General features: G+C 38.9%; 2 protein-coding genes across 2 annotated transcripts; one reads left to right on the top strand and one right to left on the bottom strand.

Annotated features, from left to right (window-relative positions):
• Positions 1–4,552: 4,552 nt before the first annotated feature.
• LOC149838366 (pentatricopeptide repeat-containing protein At4g16390, chloroplastic-like) lies at positions 4,553–6,828 on the top strand. The gene has a single exon (XM_090006543.1). The coding sequence runs from the start codon at positions 4,573–4,575 to the stop codon at positions 6,601–6,603; it is 2,031 nt and encodes a 676-aa protein (XP_089862669.1). The 5' UTR covers positions 4,553–4,572; the 3' UTR covers positions 6,604–6,828.
• An 891-nt stretch (positions 6,829–7,719) lies between these two features.
• LOC149838365 (Pyridoxal-5'-phosphate-dependent enzyme family protein) lies at positions 7,720–17,668 on the bottom strand. The gene is made up of 6 exons (XM_090007680.1): positions 17,433–17,668; positions 17,268–17,342; positions 14,602–14,745; positions 9,107–9,490; positions 8,120–8,358; positions 7,720–8,033 (listed from the first exon to the last, which is right to left on the bottom strand). Exons 1-6 carry the CDS (start codon positions 17,628–17,630, stop codon positions 7,808–7,810), a joined length of 1,266 nt encoding a protein of 421 aa, XP_089863806.1. The 5' UTR covers positions 17,631–17,668; the 3' UTR covers positions 7,720–7,807.
• Between the last annotated feature and the right edge of the window lie 615 nt (positions 17,669–18,283).

The following is an 18,283-nucleotide window of genomic DNA, read 5'->3' as shown; positions in this document are numbered from 1 at the left end:
CAATTATGAAAAAGTTATAAAATATCTAATTTTTTACACCTACTCCTACCGTTGTTTCTACTTTTATAATATTTAAGAAAAAAACAGACTAGTAAATACCAAAATAAAAAATTTCAAGAAAATAATTTTTTTACTAAAAAAAGTGTCCCGAGGCGCAGAGACCTAGCTGCACTGGCTCAGCCTGCCGTACATACGGCCTTTGTCCATGTTGGCGTAAAACTCCAAGGGCTTACCCCTCAACCCCAGGGTATAGCCAAGCTTCGGCTTACCCCAAGCTTAAAAATATTGTGATGTTTGAAAACTCTATTTTTTTCCACAAAATGTGTGTGTATATATATATATATATATATATATATGATATAACAATTTTTGCAAAAAAGTGTTTTTATTCTATCAAAATAAAAAATATGTCTAAATAGTTGATATTTTGTAAAGATCACGAATTTTCAGCACGATATCAGTTTTGAAAAATATGTTAAAAACACAATATATTTTGAAGATATTGACGATATAGAATGCTAAATAATCAATCAAAATCAGATGAGCTTGAGGACACGACGATAACTACGACCTATACAAAGTTGAACTGTGCAGGTGAAATGTTACGATTTGCTCATGTAGTGTCAAGCGTCGTGTTAGCTAACAGAGGATACGTGAAGTGTCCATGTAGCACAACCCAAGGTTTTAAAACCCGTGACTTGGAACTCGACTCGTTCTTTATTGACTCGTGACTCGGCGGGTCAACTCGGTGACTCGGACCGGGTTTTGTTAACTTTTGATTTTAAAAGAAAAACAATATATAATTTGTCTGAAACCATGTTTTTGAGTAAACATAGTCTCGAAATGTCTGTAAAAATATAAAAACAACTGCAAAGAGCTATAGAGGTTTGCTTGAATAATTGAATTTGATATCTATACAAGCACTTTGACTAATTCATGACTTGAATTAGAGGATTTGGTCACCATGAGTTCAGTCTGCTACTACCTAAGGTTCCTAAAATGGCCAATCATATATGCTAGCTTGTTTTAAAAGTTTTAATTCCCTCTCTAACAAATCCATAAATGTAAAACAGGGATATATGTGCATATTGAAAGTTTACAGAATGCCCAATATCAACATAAATAAGCAATTTTCTCATGTATAAAACTATGCAGAAAATATATTAATGGCACAACTATAAAAAGACTACTAATATTTGAATATGTACAATGCTTGTTCACATAACAAATGGATGATGAAACCTAAATGTGACTTCTCATAGGCACAGTTGACCCACCATATATAGTGAGAATCATTTCTTTAAAATATTTTGCTAGAATAAGTTGATAACACAGGGTGAACAGTAGTTCGAACAACATGGCGATTTTATTCTATGGATTTAAATGCTTTCTTATCTTTAAATGATTTTTATTTTCTTTTTTATACAAAATCTGGGGGTAACCCTTGTTAAAATATATGTACTTGTATATTTCGAAACTGTAATTTGAAACTCAAAAAACAAATTTCAAACATCCTAAAACTCGCTCGAGTCAGGCCGAGTCAAGCCGAGTAAGGCCGAGTCAAGCCCGAGTTTTGGCAAACCGAGTTTGCCTTGCCAGGTTGACTCGCTGGAGGGGCAAGCCGAGCCGAGTCAACGAGTTGACTCGACGAGTTTTAAAACACTGGCACAACCTGAGCTAAGGGTCACCCAGCGTTCACAACCACACACCCCGTCCCCCTCTCTACTGTAGCTTAGTACACGCGGGACCCACAGAGGGAAGGGGGTGTGTGGTTGTGAACGTCAGTGTTTAAAATTATCCGCTTAGCGGGTTAGTGGTAGGTTGGTGTTGCATCATGTGGTGGGTCCACTGGGACTTTGAATTCACAACTACTGCTCGAGTCAGGGTCGGGTGCAATCACATTGCACAAAATTTGTGCATTAAGCACCTGATAGCCATCCATCAGGCCTTGGGCCCCACAACTGACAAGCCCTGTCCCCAAGATGAAGGGTGAGGTGCTTAATGCGCAAATATTTGTGCAATCATATTGCACCTGATCTTTTCACCTACTGCTCTTGGTTTGCACGATATCATGGGCTTATTTTTATAATCAATACTACAAGTATACATGTATAACCTTAAGATACATGAGAAAAGCATTGGGTATTCTTGTGAATAAGAAACCCCCTAGTTGGAACTCATAGTAAGAGGTTGTTTTGACCAAATTGGACTCAATGGATGTGTTCAGCATGGTCAAAATAGCAGGAATCCACTCTTGGTTTGTATTTTTCAGTGTAAAGATATTACAATTTTAAGAGAGTTAAAAATTTGGCTCATGTGTTAATATAAAGTGTAAGTGCAAATCGGAGGTGTGTAGTTTCCCTGAGTGTTCTCATGCTCTTTGTTGTTTGGGAGTAGAGACGTTGCCAAAACACTTCAACACGATGCCCTTGGCAAAACATTAGCCAAAAAATGAAAAATGTGATATCGCAGATGTAGGATGACTCCCTTCTCAAGTGCAATGGAGGTAGGAATGGCAGTGGACCGAGGGACAATGGGGCCCCGCCCCGCCTTGCCCTGGGATGAAGGGCATGAAACCGGAATGGAGGCGAGGATGAAGGTTAAAATTCATCCCCGTGCAGGGATGGAGGCGGGGATGAACTTATGCTTTTCCCCACCCCGTGCAAGGATGGAGGCGGGGATGAACTTACGCTTTTCCCCACCCGTCCCGTCCCCGTCTCAATCCTCGCCTTGCCCCATCCCCAATCCTTTAAGGGATGTCCATAGACCAAGGGAAAATGGAGCCCTGTCTCGCCCACGTTTGTACCGGGGATGGAGGACATGAAACTAGTATGAAAATCCATCCCCGCGCAGCGATGGAAGCGGGGATGGAGGTTCGGATTTTGAAACGAGGCAGGGGAGGAGACCTTTGTACAGGGGATGATTTCAAAAGCAAGGCTGTTTGAACCTGTCCAACGGTGAACCAGTCACTACACCACTTTGATTTAATAGAAAACCCGTGCTTAACAAAACCCAGCTTGAACTTCTTGTTACGTATGCAAATCATGTGTGTGTGTGTGTGCACGACCGTGTATGCATGCATCTGAATCAACAGTTGAGTCTCTTTTGAACTAGACCAGCCATCCCATGGTTTGGGCTAGGGGTGTCAATGGGTCGGGTTTGACACAGACCCGACTCATACCAAACCCTATAGGGTCAGGGTTTGGTGACAAATAAAAAGGCCCAATTAGAATCAGGGTCAGACCCAAAGGGTCCGATTAATATATGGTGGTTTGTGAAATTTTATACCAGACCCAAGCCCAACCCGAGTTTCGATTTAAATATGCAATTTTTAAATATAAAAATGAAAAAAAAATATTATTTTACTGGGTATGGTCTGGGTCTGGTTTATGTAATTCTTATAGGATCCAGGTATGATTTCTCTTATGGTAGATCCTATTAGACCCGGTATGGTTTCTCTTATGGTAGATCCTATTAGACCCAGTATCATCATCTCAAATCAGGTTTGGGTCTAGTTCCATTCCACTTGGGTTTGAACCAAACAAATGAAAAATGAATCTCAATTTTTTTTTCTTTCAAAAAAAATATATCTCAAATGTTTTACCATTTGCATTTAATGCTGCAAATAAGTCGATCAAGTTGTGCTCGGGCTGTGTGGTCTTGGTTAGTTTATAGTTAGACATAGTCCGAACTTAGCACATTTGACTCAGCAAGCTGAGCTGAGCTTGATCTCATAGGAACCTAAGACAAACGTGCCGAACTCAAGCTAGCTTATTTATTTACTTAGTTATTCTTATGGTCCACAGTGAGAATGGAACCCTTGGAATATTACTTGTAAACATACATAAGTATTATATATGCTCCACTAGATGAGCCGAATTAAACACTCATTGTTCATGCCCGATTTATTCTATATGAGCTGCTCGTGGCTTGACTCAACAAGCTCACTTAACAAGTCCAAATGAGTTTCCTGTGAGCCAAAGTGAGCCGAGCTGCGAGCATCTGAATTCATTTACTAGCCGCATCTGTATTCACATTTATCAGAGAGAATAACGGTTAATGAAAAGAAAGAAAAGCAGCATAGCTTGAGATATACTTTAGGAGGTTGCATTTTCACCTAAGATCTTTAAATTCCATCTAAGAGGTTAAAATCTTTAGGAAAATTTGAAAGAAAATAATGATGCTCTAAATCATTATTTTTTGGCAAATATTTATAATTTTGTTTCAAAATAAGAACAATAAGAATGAAAAGTGTAGTAGGGTAGTCACAGTTTGGGTAATAATTTGAAAATGGTTAGCATATCACTGCTCATAAAAAGGGTTAAAAAAAAATCTACTTGAACCGGACCCGTATGAGTCGGTTCCTGATCCAAGTCCTCCAATTGAGTTCAGGGTCAAAACAGTAAAATAGCAACAAGCAAAATATACAAATAGAAAAAATGACCATGGATGACATCCACATAACTGATAATTCCCTTTCTGCCGTTTAACGACATCCTCATATTCTCAGCCTTCAAATCCAACGAAGCCAGCACCACTAGATTACAGAGAGAGAGAGAGAGAGAGAGAGAGATGGCTCTCCCTCTTCCTTCCTCTCCTTCTCACTGCCACCATGACGGTTTCTGCACCAACTCTTCCTCCCATCACCTCAAATTTCGCTCCACACTCTTCCCCCTCAAAACCAGAGGATGCATCCCATCAAGCACCACAAGGCCTACCACCCAAGACCCAGCTCACAGGAACCCATCTCCTCCATCAAAAAGGTCCATCTGGGTCAACCCCAAAAGGCTCAAAAGCTCCACTTCTCCACCACCCACCTCGAGGTATGCTAGCACCCCCAGCGTCACCCGCTCTCTCAACTCATGCAATCCCAATGAAGATGATGTGTTTGTTGTTTTGTCATCTCTCATGGGAGAAAACCCATCAGAGAATGAAGCTGTGATTGTTCTCAACAACATTGAGAATTGGCGCATAGCATTGCTTGCTCTCAGATATTTTCAGAAGAAACTCAAGCTTAAGAAGGAGATTATACTGTACAATGTCACGTTGAAAGCTTACAGGAAGTGTAGGCAGTGGGACAAGGCAGAGGAACTGCTGCAGGAAATGTTGGATGGGGGAATTATGCCTGATAATGTCACATTTTCGACGATTATTAGCTTTGCTAGGCTCTGCTCATTGCCCCACAAGGCCATTGAGTGGTTTGAGAAGATGGGTGATTTTGGGTGTGCCCCTGATGGGGTCACTTACTCTGCTATGATAGACACTTATGGGAGGATTGGCAATGTGGATATGGTCATGAGCTTGTATGATCGATCGAGGAAGGAGAATTGGAAGCTTGATCTGGTGGCGTTCTCGACGTTGATTCGGGTTTACGGGATGTCAGGGAATTTCGATGGAGCGCTGAAGACGTATGAAGAGATGAAGGGGTTGGGGGTGATGCCCAATTTGGTTATATACAATACTTTGTTGGATTCCATGGGAAGAGCTGGCAGACCATGGCAGGCTAAGAGAATCTATAACGAGATTATTGAGGCGAAAATGGTGCCGAATTGGATCACGTATGCTTCTCTGTTGAGAGCTTATGCGAGGGCTAGATACGCCGAGGACGCGTTAGCCGTGTACAAAGAGATGAAGGAGAAGGGGTTTCAATTGAATGTTGTTTTGTACAACACCTTCTTAGCTATGTGCGCTGGCATGGGTCATGTTGATCAGGCCATTGATATCTTTAAAGAGATGGAGAGTTCTGATTCTTGTAAACCAGATAGTTGGACGTTTTCATCATTGATCACCATATATTCATGTAGTGGGCAAGTTTCAAAGGCTGAGGAGATGCTGGATAAGATGTTGGAGGCAGGATTTGAGCCCAACATTTTTGTGCTCACTTCTCTTATTCAGTGTTATGGTAAAGCTAAGAGAAGTGCAGATGTAGTGAAGACGTTTGATCGCCTCATGGCAATGGGAATAACTCCGGATGACCGTCTTTGTGGCTGTCTTCTTTCTGTAATTATTCAAACACCTAGAGAAGAACTTGGTCCTTTGGTAAACTGTGTAGAAATAGCTGACCTAAAGTTGGGCAATTTTGTGAAATTGTTGTTGGAGGAGGAAATTGGTGCTAAGGTGCTTAAAGAAGCAGCGGCTGGACTCTTTAGCAAAATCGGTGTTGATGCAAGAAAAGCATATTGTAATTGCTTGATTGACCTATGTATCAATCTCAATCAGTTGGACAGGGCTCATGAATTACTGGAGTTTGGTATAGAAAACAAGATCTACACTGATATTCAGTCAAAAACTACAACAGAGTGGTCTTTGCATCTGAGAAGTCTGTCGCTTGGGGCTGCGCTGACAGCATTGGATGCTTGGATGAATGAGTTGTCCACTGCTATAGATAATGGTGAAGATTTTCCTCCATTGCTTGGTATTAATACTGGCCATGGTAAACATCAATATTCAGAAAAGGGTCTGGCAACTCTATTTGAATCCCACTTGAAGGAAATAAATGCTCCATTTCATGAGAGCTCACAAAAGGTTGGCTGGTTTTTTAGCACAAGTGCAGCAATCAAATTGTGGCTAAAGTCCAGGACTACTCAGCTAGTTGCTGCTTAGGCAAAAAGTTGCATATCTTCCTCTTTTGTTGCACCCTTTCAAAAGTTTCTGTACAATTTAATTTTAAATGTTGAATTATTGTTTTACTCGAGCAATCAAGATTTGGTAGAATTTGCAGGAAGACACACATGTTACAATTATTTGAAATGTATGTTGAGATATTGTGTTTTTCAGGTAATCAAGATTTAACATAAATTGAAAAGAAGCACGCATGTTTTATCTAAACTTTAATTCTCCTTGTGGCTATCCAATTAAACTTTACTTCTCCAATTTCAAGTGTAAACATTTCATGTACAGATGTACATGGAGAAGGGCTTTGCCTTTGTATATAGTTGTGGTGTTAACCCGTTGGTAATTTTTAAGAAACTGGCAAAACAGTTTAGTGAGGTAGTGTCCTTGTTTTGAGAAAGACTAAAAGGAGGTTGGGGGGCGAATGCCGCCTCCTTCAATGGCATGACTCTGTCGGTTCACTTGTCTTTCCACATGGTGCTTCAAAAACACTTTGTTCTCTTTCATGCCTTATTCTAAGGAGTCACTCTGAAGATCAATTCAGCACTGGATTTATTCAGTAGTTTCTAGTTCATCTCTTTCCACTAGAGAAAATATTCATATACTGCAACTTTGCCATGGTTTGCATAAAGCTCTCTCTCTCTCTCCCCTGTGTGTGTAAGATAACAAGTCAAAATCTGAAATTCAACAAAATAAACAGTAAGCAGTTGATTACTAGCCCAAACTTGCATTTGAGATCTGAGGTTTAGAGATACACGGATCTCTGTCCTGATGAACAATGATTGAGGAATATAGAAACCTCCCAAAGAGACTCCCATACTATGATACATTGTAATATTTACTATCAATTTTTCATCTCGCAGTTCAAAATTTACGGGCCTTTGAGTTGTTTTCAAAGAAAAAGCATCCTAAGTACTTGTATTTTCAAAACTTTGTTAGTGGTGGAGGCAGGGTCGTTTTACCCTCTGCAAAGTTCTTCCATCTCCATCATAAATGTTGAGTTACAGAACTTACAGGAGGCAATGATGCATCCACACCTTGCAATTTATGCCTATGCATATCTCCTTTGACTATGTCATCTCATAAATATGTCATGACAATAAATAGATGGAAAAATGAAAAAATTTTAGATGGGAAGTTGCTACGGAAACAGTCACAGAGAAAGATTACAGAGATAACATGAGATCAACAGAAATTACTTTGAGCTCTCAAGGAACTCCAAACCAGTTGCCATAGGTGTGAGGCCATGATCTGATAAATATTGAGAACAATAGAACTTGCTAAGATGCCGCATCCCGCTGTCACACAGAATGGTCACAATTGTATGACCAGGTCCTAGTAACCGTGCTGCACGAACAGCGCCAATGCAATTCATGGCTGAAGAACTCCCCACAAATAATCCATCATTCCTGAGCAGATACCTACATTGAAAAAAAGAAAAGCAATCAATTACTGAATTAGATTTTTCAGATTCATACAAAAACCCATGCATGCAGAGAAATCATACCTAGACATTTCCACTGCTTCCTTGTCTGTACCTCTGAAAGCCCCATCCAGTTTTGTTGCCATCAGGAAATTCTTAGTCAACCGATTGATTCCGATTCCCTCCGTTATTGTGTCAAAAGGGTTCTTTAGTCTGTGGCCTTCAGCCTCTTCACGTGTATACATCACTCCCCTTGTGACCTTATTGTATAAACCTGAACCAGGAGGATCAACCAGGAAGCACTTGATATCTTGATTCTTTTCCTGAAAAGTTGATGCTGCTCAGTGTTCACAATGTATCACGAAAAATTAATATGATCTTAGAAGAATGCCCGATCTTTTCTCCCTAGAGAAAAATATTGCTTGATAACTGGTCAATCAATAAAAATGAAAACTGAGAACCTCAATTCAGAGCTTAAAAGACATGATGAATGGTCCCGGACCTCAGAAGATTATAAATTGAGTATGGTCTGAATCTATGTAACACGAACTCTTCTAAAAGGTCAATGCACTGTGTCGCACCAGCATCCATGTAGGTGTGACACTTGGACACAGCTTCTGCAGTGTCAGGTGTGGTCAACCGCACCGGGGTCCATTTCTATCCAAAACCGGTCTCAGTTAAGCCTAACCGAGTCCAATTTTATTTATAGTATATACTTAAATACATATTCACAGCGCATATATATATATATATATATATATATATATCCACACCCCAGCACCCATGTTTTCTGAAACTGCTGCATTACACCCTTTGCACCTGCACCTGCATCCACGCCTGCACTTATGTGACATAGGTATGAATCATGATCTGGCCTCATAGCTTGGATGAACTCGTCTAATGCTAGGTCCAGACTGGACAAGAATCTTTCAGAAGATCCAACAGTTTTCAAATTCATTTATTTACAGAATTGGTAAAACATAACCTTGGAGAATCCAGAAGTAACTGGATCAACTGTAAAGCAACACTTGATGCCACTTTTGAGATCAGTTTAACAGAAGAGAAACAAACCTGAAGAAAACGAGAAACACCAGCAAGGGTACCACCTGTACCCGCAGCTGAAACAAATGCATGCAGATTGCCACCTGTCTGTTCCCAGATCTCCAGACCTGTGCCTTCATGGTGGGCTTGGAAGTTGGCCAGATTTTCAAACTGATCAGCAAAGAAGCCTCCTTTGCAATCATTTGGAAAAACTGGATGAGGTTTTGCTTCCTGCAAATTGCAGCAGTCAGCATACCCATTCTCTCCTGTTTTCATTGTTTCCTGAAGTCTTCTTGCAATTTCATTTGCTTCTGAGGCTCTTCTCCTTGCAACATTGACAAAATGATCTTTGTGAGTGATGGAGACTGGTCTGACTCTTTCCACTGTTGCACCAAGAGCTTCCAGTATTTGAGACTGGTCATGAAACCTTTAATGGTTAAAAGTCCAGAACTGGAAATAGCAGAACGTTTCACTTTTATGGAGAGAAAAATGGGCATGGTACACAATGAGATATGGCAATTAAGCATCTTGAATAACTGATGGAAACCCACATATAAGAAAATGATATCTTGAAAAATTAACAGAAAACCACGTATAACATCTATGGCTATAATCTGAGTCAGGGTGGTTGGCCAAATGCAGGATACTATCCTACCCGACCTCTACTTTGGTCAATAAGCCAAACAACTAAAGAACCAATTACACAAGAAAAATGAATATTTCATTTTTCTGTTGCACTAATATATCTCCATTTTGAGTAGCAACCACGTTTGCAGTAACTTCAACATTCTGTGTGCCTTTTCGCAAGCTAAATGTATCACAAATTTTTAACTCAAATCACAAAATGTACATTGAAAAGTGCATGGGGAATTAGTACAAAGTACATGATGTAATCTTGACAAGTCCTGCATCTCCATTTCTTCCTGCTTAGCATTAATCATACAATCATGAAGGTCTTGCCACTGTTCATGAAAACAACCATTCAATCTGACACTCCTGTTTCACACACAACACGCCAAAAACAACTCCATCCATATAAACTAAGAACAAGAAATTGGTAAATTTGTAAATAGGCATATAAACCAAAATATGCATTTGATGCAGCATAGAGAGGGATAAAGTGTTGAAGCAAAAGGCTACAATCATCCCGTAGCTCAATATTGGAATGGTTACAGTACAAAGTGTGCTAAAGCAAAAAGGTTTCACACTGGCAGTAATAAATCACTATTTATTTATATACAAAACTAGCATAGGGAAGGTATAGTCTTCCTATACATTAACCACACAATTACTAATCCATGCAGACGTCCACTAAAGTTTATATAGAGGGAATGAAGAGAAAAATATTAAGGTATGTTAAAGTATTGCAAAAGGTTTACTTTATCCTAAAAATGACCCTACTAGAAAAATAATTAATATATTGTTAATATGTTGACTGGTAGGATATCCAAGCTCTAGAAAAATTAGTTTCTAATACGATCCATATTTTTTAGTAGAAATTTGATACCATTGAGAAGCAAGAAACAGAAGAGCGTAATTAGGTCCAATTCAAAGTCAAAGCACTGGTAGGAATAATTTAAGAAATTGCTTGGAAACATTTGTTAGTGAATATGTAGCACACGAAAATGTCAATCAACTTCTTATTGAGACCAAAAAAAAAAGTGCATAGGGTCAGGAGTAAATGTTTCATCCATAACCGCACCTAGTGGCTTGGGAAGTCCTTTGCAAATTGCAAACTAAAAGAGGAAGGGAGAGTCAGGATTCGTAGAATAGAAGAGGCGAACAAGTCTTTTTTTGGCGAAGCTAGCTTTGGACATTTATTGCAAGCTATGTCACATAGGTGCGGGTGCGGATGTGGTGCGGGTCTAGGGAAACGTGCGGATGCGGTGATGTAGCACTTTAAAAAAACTTGGGTGTGGGGAGGGTATATATATATATATATATAATTTTGAACAGTTTTAAGTTAACACTACATGTATTTGTGTGCATTTATATATATATATATATATATATATATATATATATATATATATATATATATATATATATAATATAGATTTTGGGATGAAGGCGTAGTTGTTGTATATATATAATATAGATAAAAATGGACTTTATTAGGGTTAACTGAATTTACTTTTGGATAGAAATGGACCTCAGTGTGGTTGACTTCACCTAATACAAAGGAAGTTGTGTCCAAGTGTTGCACCCGCCAGGTGCGGGTGCGACACGGGTGCGGTGCCCTGTTAGAAGAGTCTGTGTTACATAGATTGCAAGGATTCTTTAAGGACAGCATATGAGATCTAAATATTTATGGTATAAGAGTCTTTCTTTGGGTGCTAGTACTAATGTTCGCAATGGGTCAGGTGTGTGGAAAGGCATTATGTGGGGGTGGTCTTGCATTCAATATCTAATGTCCTGTACGGTTAACAATGGGTTAGAGACCAAGTTTTGGACAGACCCTTGGAATGGATCGTCTCTCTTATCGCTCATAGATAATAGAGAAAAGAGGTGTCTGAGTAGGGTTAACAGCATGTCGGTGCATGAAGGTCTACCTATTTTGGTTCATGTATGTATCCTCCATTTCTGTCTCTGGATTCTATATGGCAGCGTTTCTATTCATTCTCTATTTCTCAAGGACCAATTATGGCGGAAAGGTACATGTGATGCATCTTTGGTATCCAGAAAAACGATTTGGGAATCTCTGAGGAAAGACGCAGTTCAGCAACCATGGTCTAAGCTCGTTTGGGCAAAAGGTGTTTGTCATAGAGCATGCTGGGTCATTTACCTTGCATGTACTCAGACATTATTGACACAGGACAGACTGCGTTCATTTGGTTTCTCTTTTCCAAACCGTTGTTGTTTGTGTTGTAAGGAGGAGGAGAGCCATTCTCATATCTTTTTCACATGCCATGTGGTTCAAGCTGTTTGGAAATTCATATGCTATAAATTTGGCAGGAGAATTCCACATACTATTGTTTCTTGGGAACTTAAATGGTGGGATTCTATTCAGTTTGCTCAATCCTGGATAAAAATGTGTTGGGCTATAGTTTTTCAAATGGCCCTTTGGAAGATTTGGTCAATCAGAAATCTATCTTATCATGATGATGAATCATATCCTCTTGACAAGGTTTGCAAAGTGGTTTGGGCAGCATGTTTGAAGGCCTTCTTGGCTTATAATTGGGAATCAGATATATTTTGTGTGGTGAAATTGTCTGTTGTGGGTGGGCCAATCGTGGAACCTATTTTATTTGGTGATAGTCAGCAGGTGGTGTTCAGCTTTGCGTTTTCATATATGGACCTGTTGAATACGCTTCCTATGCAGCTTATAACAGGAATTCTATTTTGTTTATTGGAGGATTAAAGAGGAGAAAGGAGATGAAGCTAATCAAAGAAGCTTACTGCCACTATTTCTCGGAAATTCTAGACAGATCAAAAGTCATGATTGTTTCAAACAGCAAGAGTTGGTGTCATGCATTGACTGATGCATTATAAGGGCAGGATAGATCTCTCTCGGCCAGATTTATTACTTCTCATTTTGTTATTGAGGGTATCTCTTGTAAGGGGACATTTATGGCTATGGGTTACGTTCTTTTCATGCTCCGAAAATCTGATTATTTGTACTGGAAAGACAAGCCACCTGATTGGCTACCCTCGTTAGGGTGATCGGTTGTAAATTTGTTTATCTTCATTAAAAGATATTCAGGGTAACCCCGGAGTTTTCTTGTCAAAAAAACTGTTTCTTCCATAATGAAGTCTACACTTTTTTCATATTTATTATAATTTGTAAAAAGAAGACTTCATTTCACATTTTTTTTAATTTATAAAAAACAAATAGAATCAAAAGAATTTGAAGAAAATATTACTTGAATAGAAAATGAAGTTGCAAACATCTTTTTCAAGGGCATAACATTAATTTCCCAATGACAAGTTCTACATGTTTAAACATGATACATGACTTGAAGGGGGCACTAACAATTGATGATAAAGGGAATATATTTGTTTTTTTATGTTTATGCTATTTGTTTATGAGGAGTGGCACATGTGTAATTTCATTTATTTTATCATAGTTTTGTGTTCAGCCCTTTTAGAGTTAATGTTATAGTACATTCCTCACTATTGGTAAGTTTTAGGGGTCACTAAAAGATTATGGATCAGAGATCAAAAAACACAACAATTCACACAAAAGAGGCTCAAGTTTAAGGTGGTTCGGTTCAGTATTGAACCTATGTCCACGGTGATAAATCTCTCTCTCTCTCTCTCTCTCTCTCTCTCTCTCTCTCTCTCTCTCTCTCTCTCTCTCTCTCTTAACCTGAGAAAGGAGAGTTGTCTCCTTTATTTATAAATTTCATTGCCAAATACAACTCCTTTCCTATTCTCAATAGGAATATTACAAGTTTCCTTGTTAGATTTGGATTCAATTTCTAAAGCTTTGAGTCCCTGATTAGGTAAGTCTCCAACCTGATCCGAACCTTTCTGAAAAGCTTTCTTGTTTAACACGTTAACCTCTTCTTTGGATGAGCTGGACTCTATGGAGCTGGACCCACTGTCATGATATGATTCGATCTGCTCTCTAACAGCCCCCCTCAAGTTCAGTGGGGATTCAACCACATTGAACTTGCTACAAAAAATTTTATGTCGTTGAATTGTGAGGCTTGGTAAACACATCAGCCACTTGATCCTTCATAGATATGTACTTTACGACCAATTGACACTTTACAATTTTATCTCTCACGAAATGGATATCAATCTCAATATGTTTGCTCTAATTATGATGAACTGGATGTGCAGCAAGGTGAGAGGCTCCAACATTGTCACACCATAAAATAAGTGTTTCACGAATTCCAATTTTAAGCTATTGCAGGCTGTTCAAAGGAGACAATGATAAACTGGACATCATATATGATACGGTAGAGCTCAAACTAGCACTGGAACTCATGGCTGACTAGGCAAAGTGGCTCTGATACCATAAAAGATTATGGATCCGATGTGAAAGGATAAAAACCATAACGATTCACACAAAGGAGGCTCAAGTTTAACGTGGTTCGGTTCAGTATTGAACCTACGTCCTCAGTGATAGATCTCACTCTCTCTCTCTTAAAGTGAGAAAGAAGAGTTGTCTCCTTTATTTATAAATTTCATTGCCAAATACAACTCCTCTCCTTTCCTATTCTCAATAGGAATATTACACGTTTCCTTGTTAGATTTGGATTCAATTTCTAAAGCTTTGAGTCCTTGATTAGGTAAGTCTCCAACCTGAACTGAACCTTTCTGAAAAGCTTTCTTGTTTAACATGTTAACCTCTTCTTTGGACAAGCTGAACCCACTGTCACGATATGATCCGATCTGCTCTCTAACAGTCACGATGTTCTACTTCAATATAATTTTCATCCTATGATCTTTGTTGTAAGTTCATAAAAAGATTTTTCCGTGCTTGCATTTTGTGCACACGAAAGAAAAAATGTGCATGTAAAAAATGAAACTTGTTTGACTCTGTGCAACCATTACAGGTAAATGAGCTAAGGTACCTTCTCAATAGCCACATCATCAGGTATAACCACATGGCATTTGCATCCGAAAGCAGGAGCAACTGTTGCAAAGCTAATGGCCGTACTCCCAGCACTTCCTTCAATAACCACACCACCTTGAACTAGGTCCCCTGAGTCTAGAGCCTGCATCAGTCTCGTGCAAAGATCATATAGATAAGAAAATGAAAGGATATAATAACAAATCTCCACAATGTAAACTCAATAAAAGCATTCAATGCATTCATATTAAAAAAACTTGAAAATGTTCGAAAGAAACACGTATGATGTCAGATGATCATAAGCAACCCAAGTGCAAAAAAGTTAAAAACAAATATAATTGAGCATTACTTAGAGAACCATGAAATCTGAAGTTAGGAATTGAAAGCTGCTCTTTTGTTCTGATCATAGAAATTGTTTCTGTACACTGTTAGTCAGAGAACCCCAGGGTAATCATGGAACATCATGTGACCGATTTAATCTACAATTTATTTAGTTCATTAGAGTCTTATATGAGAAAGTATATATTTGACAGTGTTCATGCAAAAATTAACTTTTGCCAGAATTACCAGGAAAGTTTTTAGGATATGCAAAACACATGCTTAAACATTCTCAGCACATCTATGTCGATGCAGGAACTTACTAGATGCTGGTAACAGACAGACATTTCATATACTGTATACAATACATTATGTGCTTTATATTTGCTTCTTCATATTCTGATGTTCTTTTGCACTGTATCTGAATAGGTACGTGTATGCATCATATACAGATAGGCTGACTGCCCAAACCCTACTTTTAGAACAACTGTTTGGTACCCACCATCTCCATGATGCATCATGTACAGTACCCCATACTAATGTCACATAGATCTTAGCTAAGATTTTTTATTGTTTGTGTGATCACACCATGCCCATTTACTCTTATGTACATTTAATATCATACAAGCATCAATAGCAGCATGATAACTATGTCACAACCACACTTGTTTGTCAAGGTACCCTAAGTTGACACCGCACAACACACAGTGGAATGGTCAAAGTTATGTCTCAAAAAGTTGTTTCCCCAAATCCTTCATAACTCATAATAAATTTTTTTTTTTAGACTAATTCTTTGTTCTATGTTACAGATCATGATGTCTTAAATTGTTATTCACAAAGCTTTCAGAATGCAATTTCCGTGCTCTCTCTCCCTCCCTCTGACAAATTCTCTCTCTATCCAATTGGCATACCATGATTCCATTCAAATTGCAAATTAACCAAACTAAATGTGTAACCACTGCATCCACATTGGATTAAATGAGGCTTAAGGGTTGCTACCTATTATCCTTGTTTATGTTTGAACCATATGTTTAACCCGATTAGTAGTGATGACATTCAGGATCTCCATAAAAAGATGAATTGAAAGAAACTGCAACATGGTCCCCAGACCAAGAATCTCTAATCTTTGTATTCTATTTTGATGGATGAATCATTCTCTCTTGGTTGGAGAGAACCTGGCCCCAGAAAACAAAGATTGTTCACAACATATATGCTTTCAGTCTCTAGAAAATGTTGTGGGTCCAAAACAACCATCTTCTTCAGACATTTTAAACACAGCTCCTAGCAGGAGAAAAGCTACCTGTTTGTAGGTAAACTTGACATAACCAAGGACGAAGAAGATGCTTTATTTGAAACTTGCTTAGCCAAAAATGAATCCAGTGTTTTATACGTTTAGTCTGGTTTGATGTAAGCATTAAAAAAAAAGCCTCATGTGCCATATTAAACATGTCCATGTCACGTCCCGTGCCAATTTTCATGCCCTTAGTATCGTTATTCATGCATTACTATTTATCATACATTTTTCGTATTTTCACTGTGTTGGTTCTACATAACATATTAGTTTTCTCATAATCACAATCATTGAGCCGTTAAACAAAAAAAAAAGAACAGCTCTCCAGCAACATTAGAACACCCTCCAAGGCCCAAACTAAATCCCTCTTCATCATGTTCCAAAGTAGCATTGAAAAGGTTTCCAGGAAAGAGGAAGAACAAGCTATCCATTCCCTAGGCAAGACTCTTTCTGAAAACAACGTCCACAGCTGCGGATTAAGTGATTCCACTGTGAAAATTCAGTAGCGTACAGCTTCAACTTCTTTCGGGACCAAGTAATTAAATGATCCTCATTCATGGCATACCCACACAAACATAACATAAATTTCAAACTCCCTAACACCAACCATACTCATATTTATCCTTCAACCTTTCCACAACCAAACTGCAACTTCACGAACCATACGAATGGCATGAGAATCTGACAACTATTAATGAGTTTCACACGCTATCAATCGAATTTCTCCAATACCCACAAAGTGAAAACCAAAAAGGCATAATGAAAAGAACACTGGAATATGATAAAAAACAATCAAGATGAGCATAACAAGCATAACATAAATTTTAAATTTGCCAACAGCTATTACACTCATATCTATGCTTCAACCTTCCCGCAACTAAACTGCATCCTGTATTAACAATGCCAATAACTACCATGTGGATGCCATGAGAAACACCAGAGTGCTTGATGAGTTTTTACTGCTCTGAATCGAATTTCCCACACACCCACAAGGCAAAACTAAGAGATATGATTAAAAAATAATGTAATGTGATAAACCATCAAGATGGGTACCTCACCTCTTGGATTATTTTGACTGCTATTCTGTCCTTGACGCTCCCTCCAGGGTTCAAGAACTCAGCTTTCGCAAAAATCTGAAAAAAATACGCACTCTCGTCTTATGGGTAGGCAAAAAAACGCAGATTTTTTCATTGAAACCCAAGAAAAGTAAGTGGTGGTGTTACTTGGCACCCTGTTTCTCTGGAGAGGCTCTCAATTTTGATGAGTGGTGTGTTGCCAATGGCAGCAATGATCCCACGGCTCGGTGAGTGAAGGCGTTTGGGCAGCTTTCTTGCGCGCACCCTGTAGCTAATGAGGATGTGGAAAATCAGGCCCATGGAGATTGCTGCAGCAGCTGCTGCGCCTCTGGGGAGGGATGCCATGGCTGCCGCCTCCAGCAAATTGCCTGATACTGCTTCGTTCTTGCATCCTTTTTTTTATTAAGAGCAGTTTATCTAGGTCAGATCAGAACAGATCCAGATCCCAACCGTTTTAAATGTGGGTCGGGTCTAAGCCTTTTCAATGGATCAAAGGTAAAGCCTGACCTGAATCGTGAGATCAGATTCCGACTAGATTGTAAGGACAATCGACGGTATTAAATTTGGAAAATATTTGGTATCAATAAAATCATCTAACCACATACATGTGTATGTGTTCAGTATGGCTTGTTCCTTAAAGGCATGTTTGATGGTTTGTCCAAGGTTGGACGAAATGAACAAAAAGAATGGAACAGAGCATTGGTTCTGTTTGTTCTGTAACAACTGTTCTAAGTCCAACGTTTGGCTGGACCGTACTCAAATGCTATGTTCGAAATGTCCGTTGTTTGATGACGATGTGCGTATAACTTGGACCGTCATGAATAATGGGTCCAATTAAAACAATGGAAATATGTTGAAAGAGCATCATAGCACATTTAAAAGACTCATTGACAGGAAAATTGTGCATACATGGATACAACTGACTACCGCACACAGGAGACTCCCATCCACGATTCCCCACATGGATCAACTCTGCTCGCTGTTGGTTGGTTCAGTGA

This window comes from Nuphar pumila, chromosome 5 (assembly GCF_984573655.1).
Source record: "Nuphar pumila chromosome 5, dmNupPumi1.hap1.1, whole genome shotgun sequence".
Taxonomy (NCBI): domain Eukaryota; kingdom Viridiplantae; phylum Streptophyta; class Magnoliopsida; order Nymphaeales; family Nymphaeaceae; genus Nuphar; species Nuphar pumila.
The sequence above is the reverse complement of the archived record's forward strand: the minus strand, read 5'-3'. Positions and strand labels throughout refer to the sequence as shown.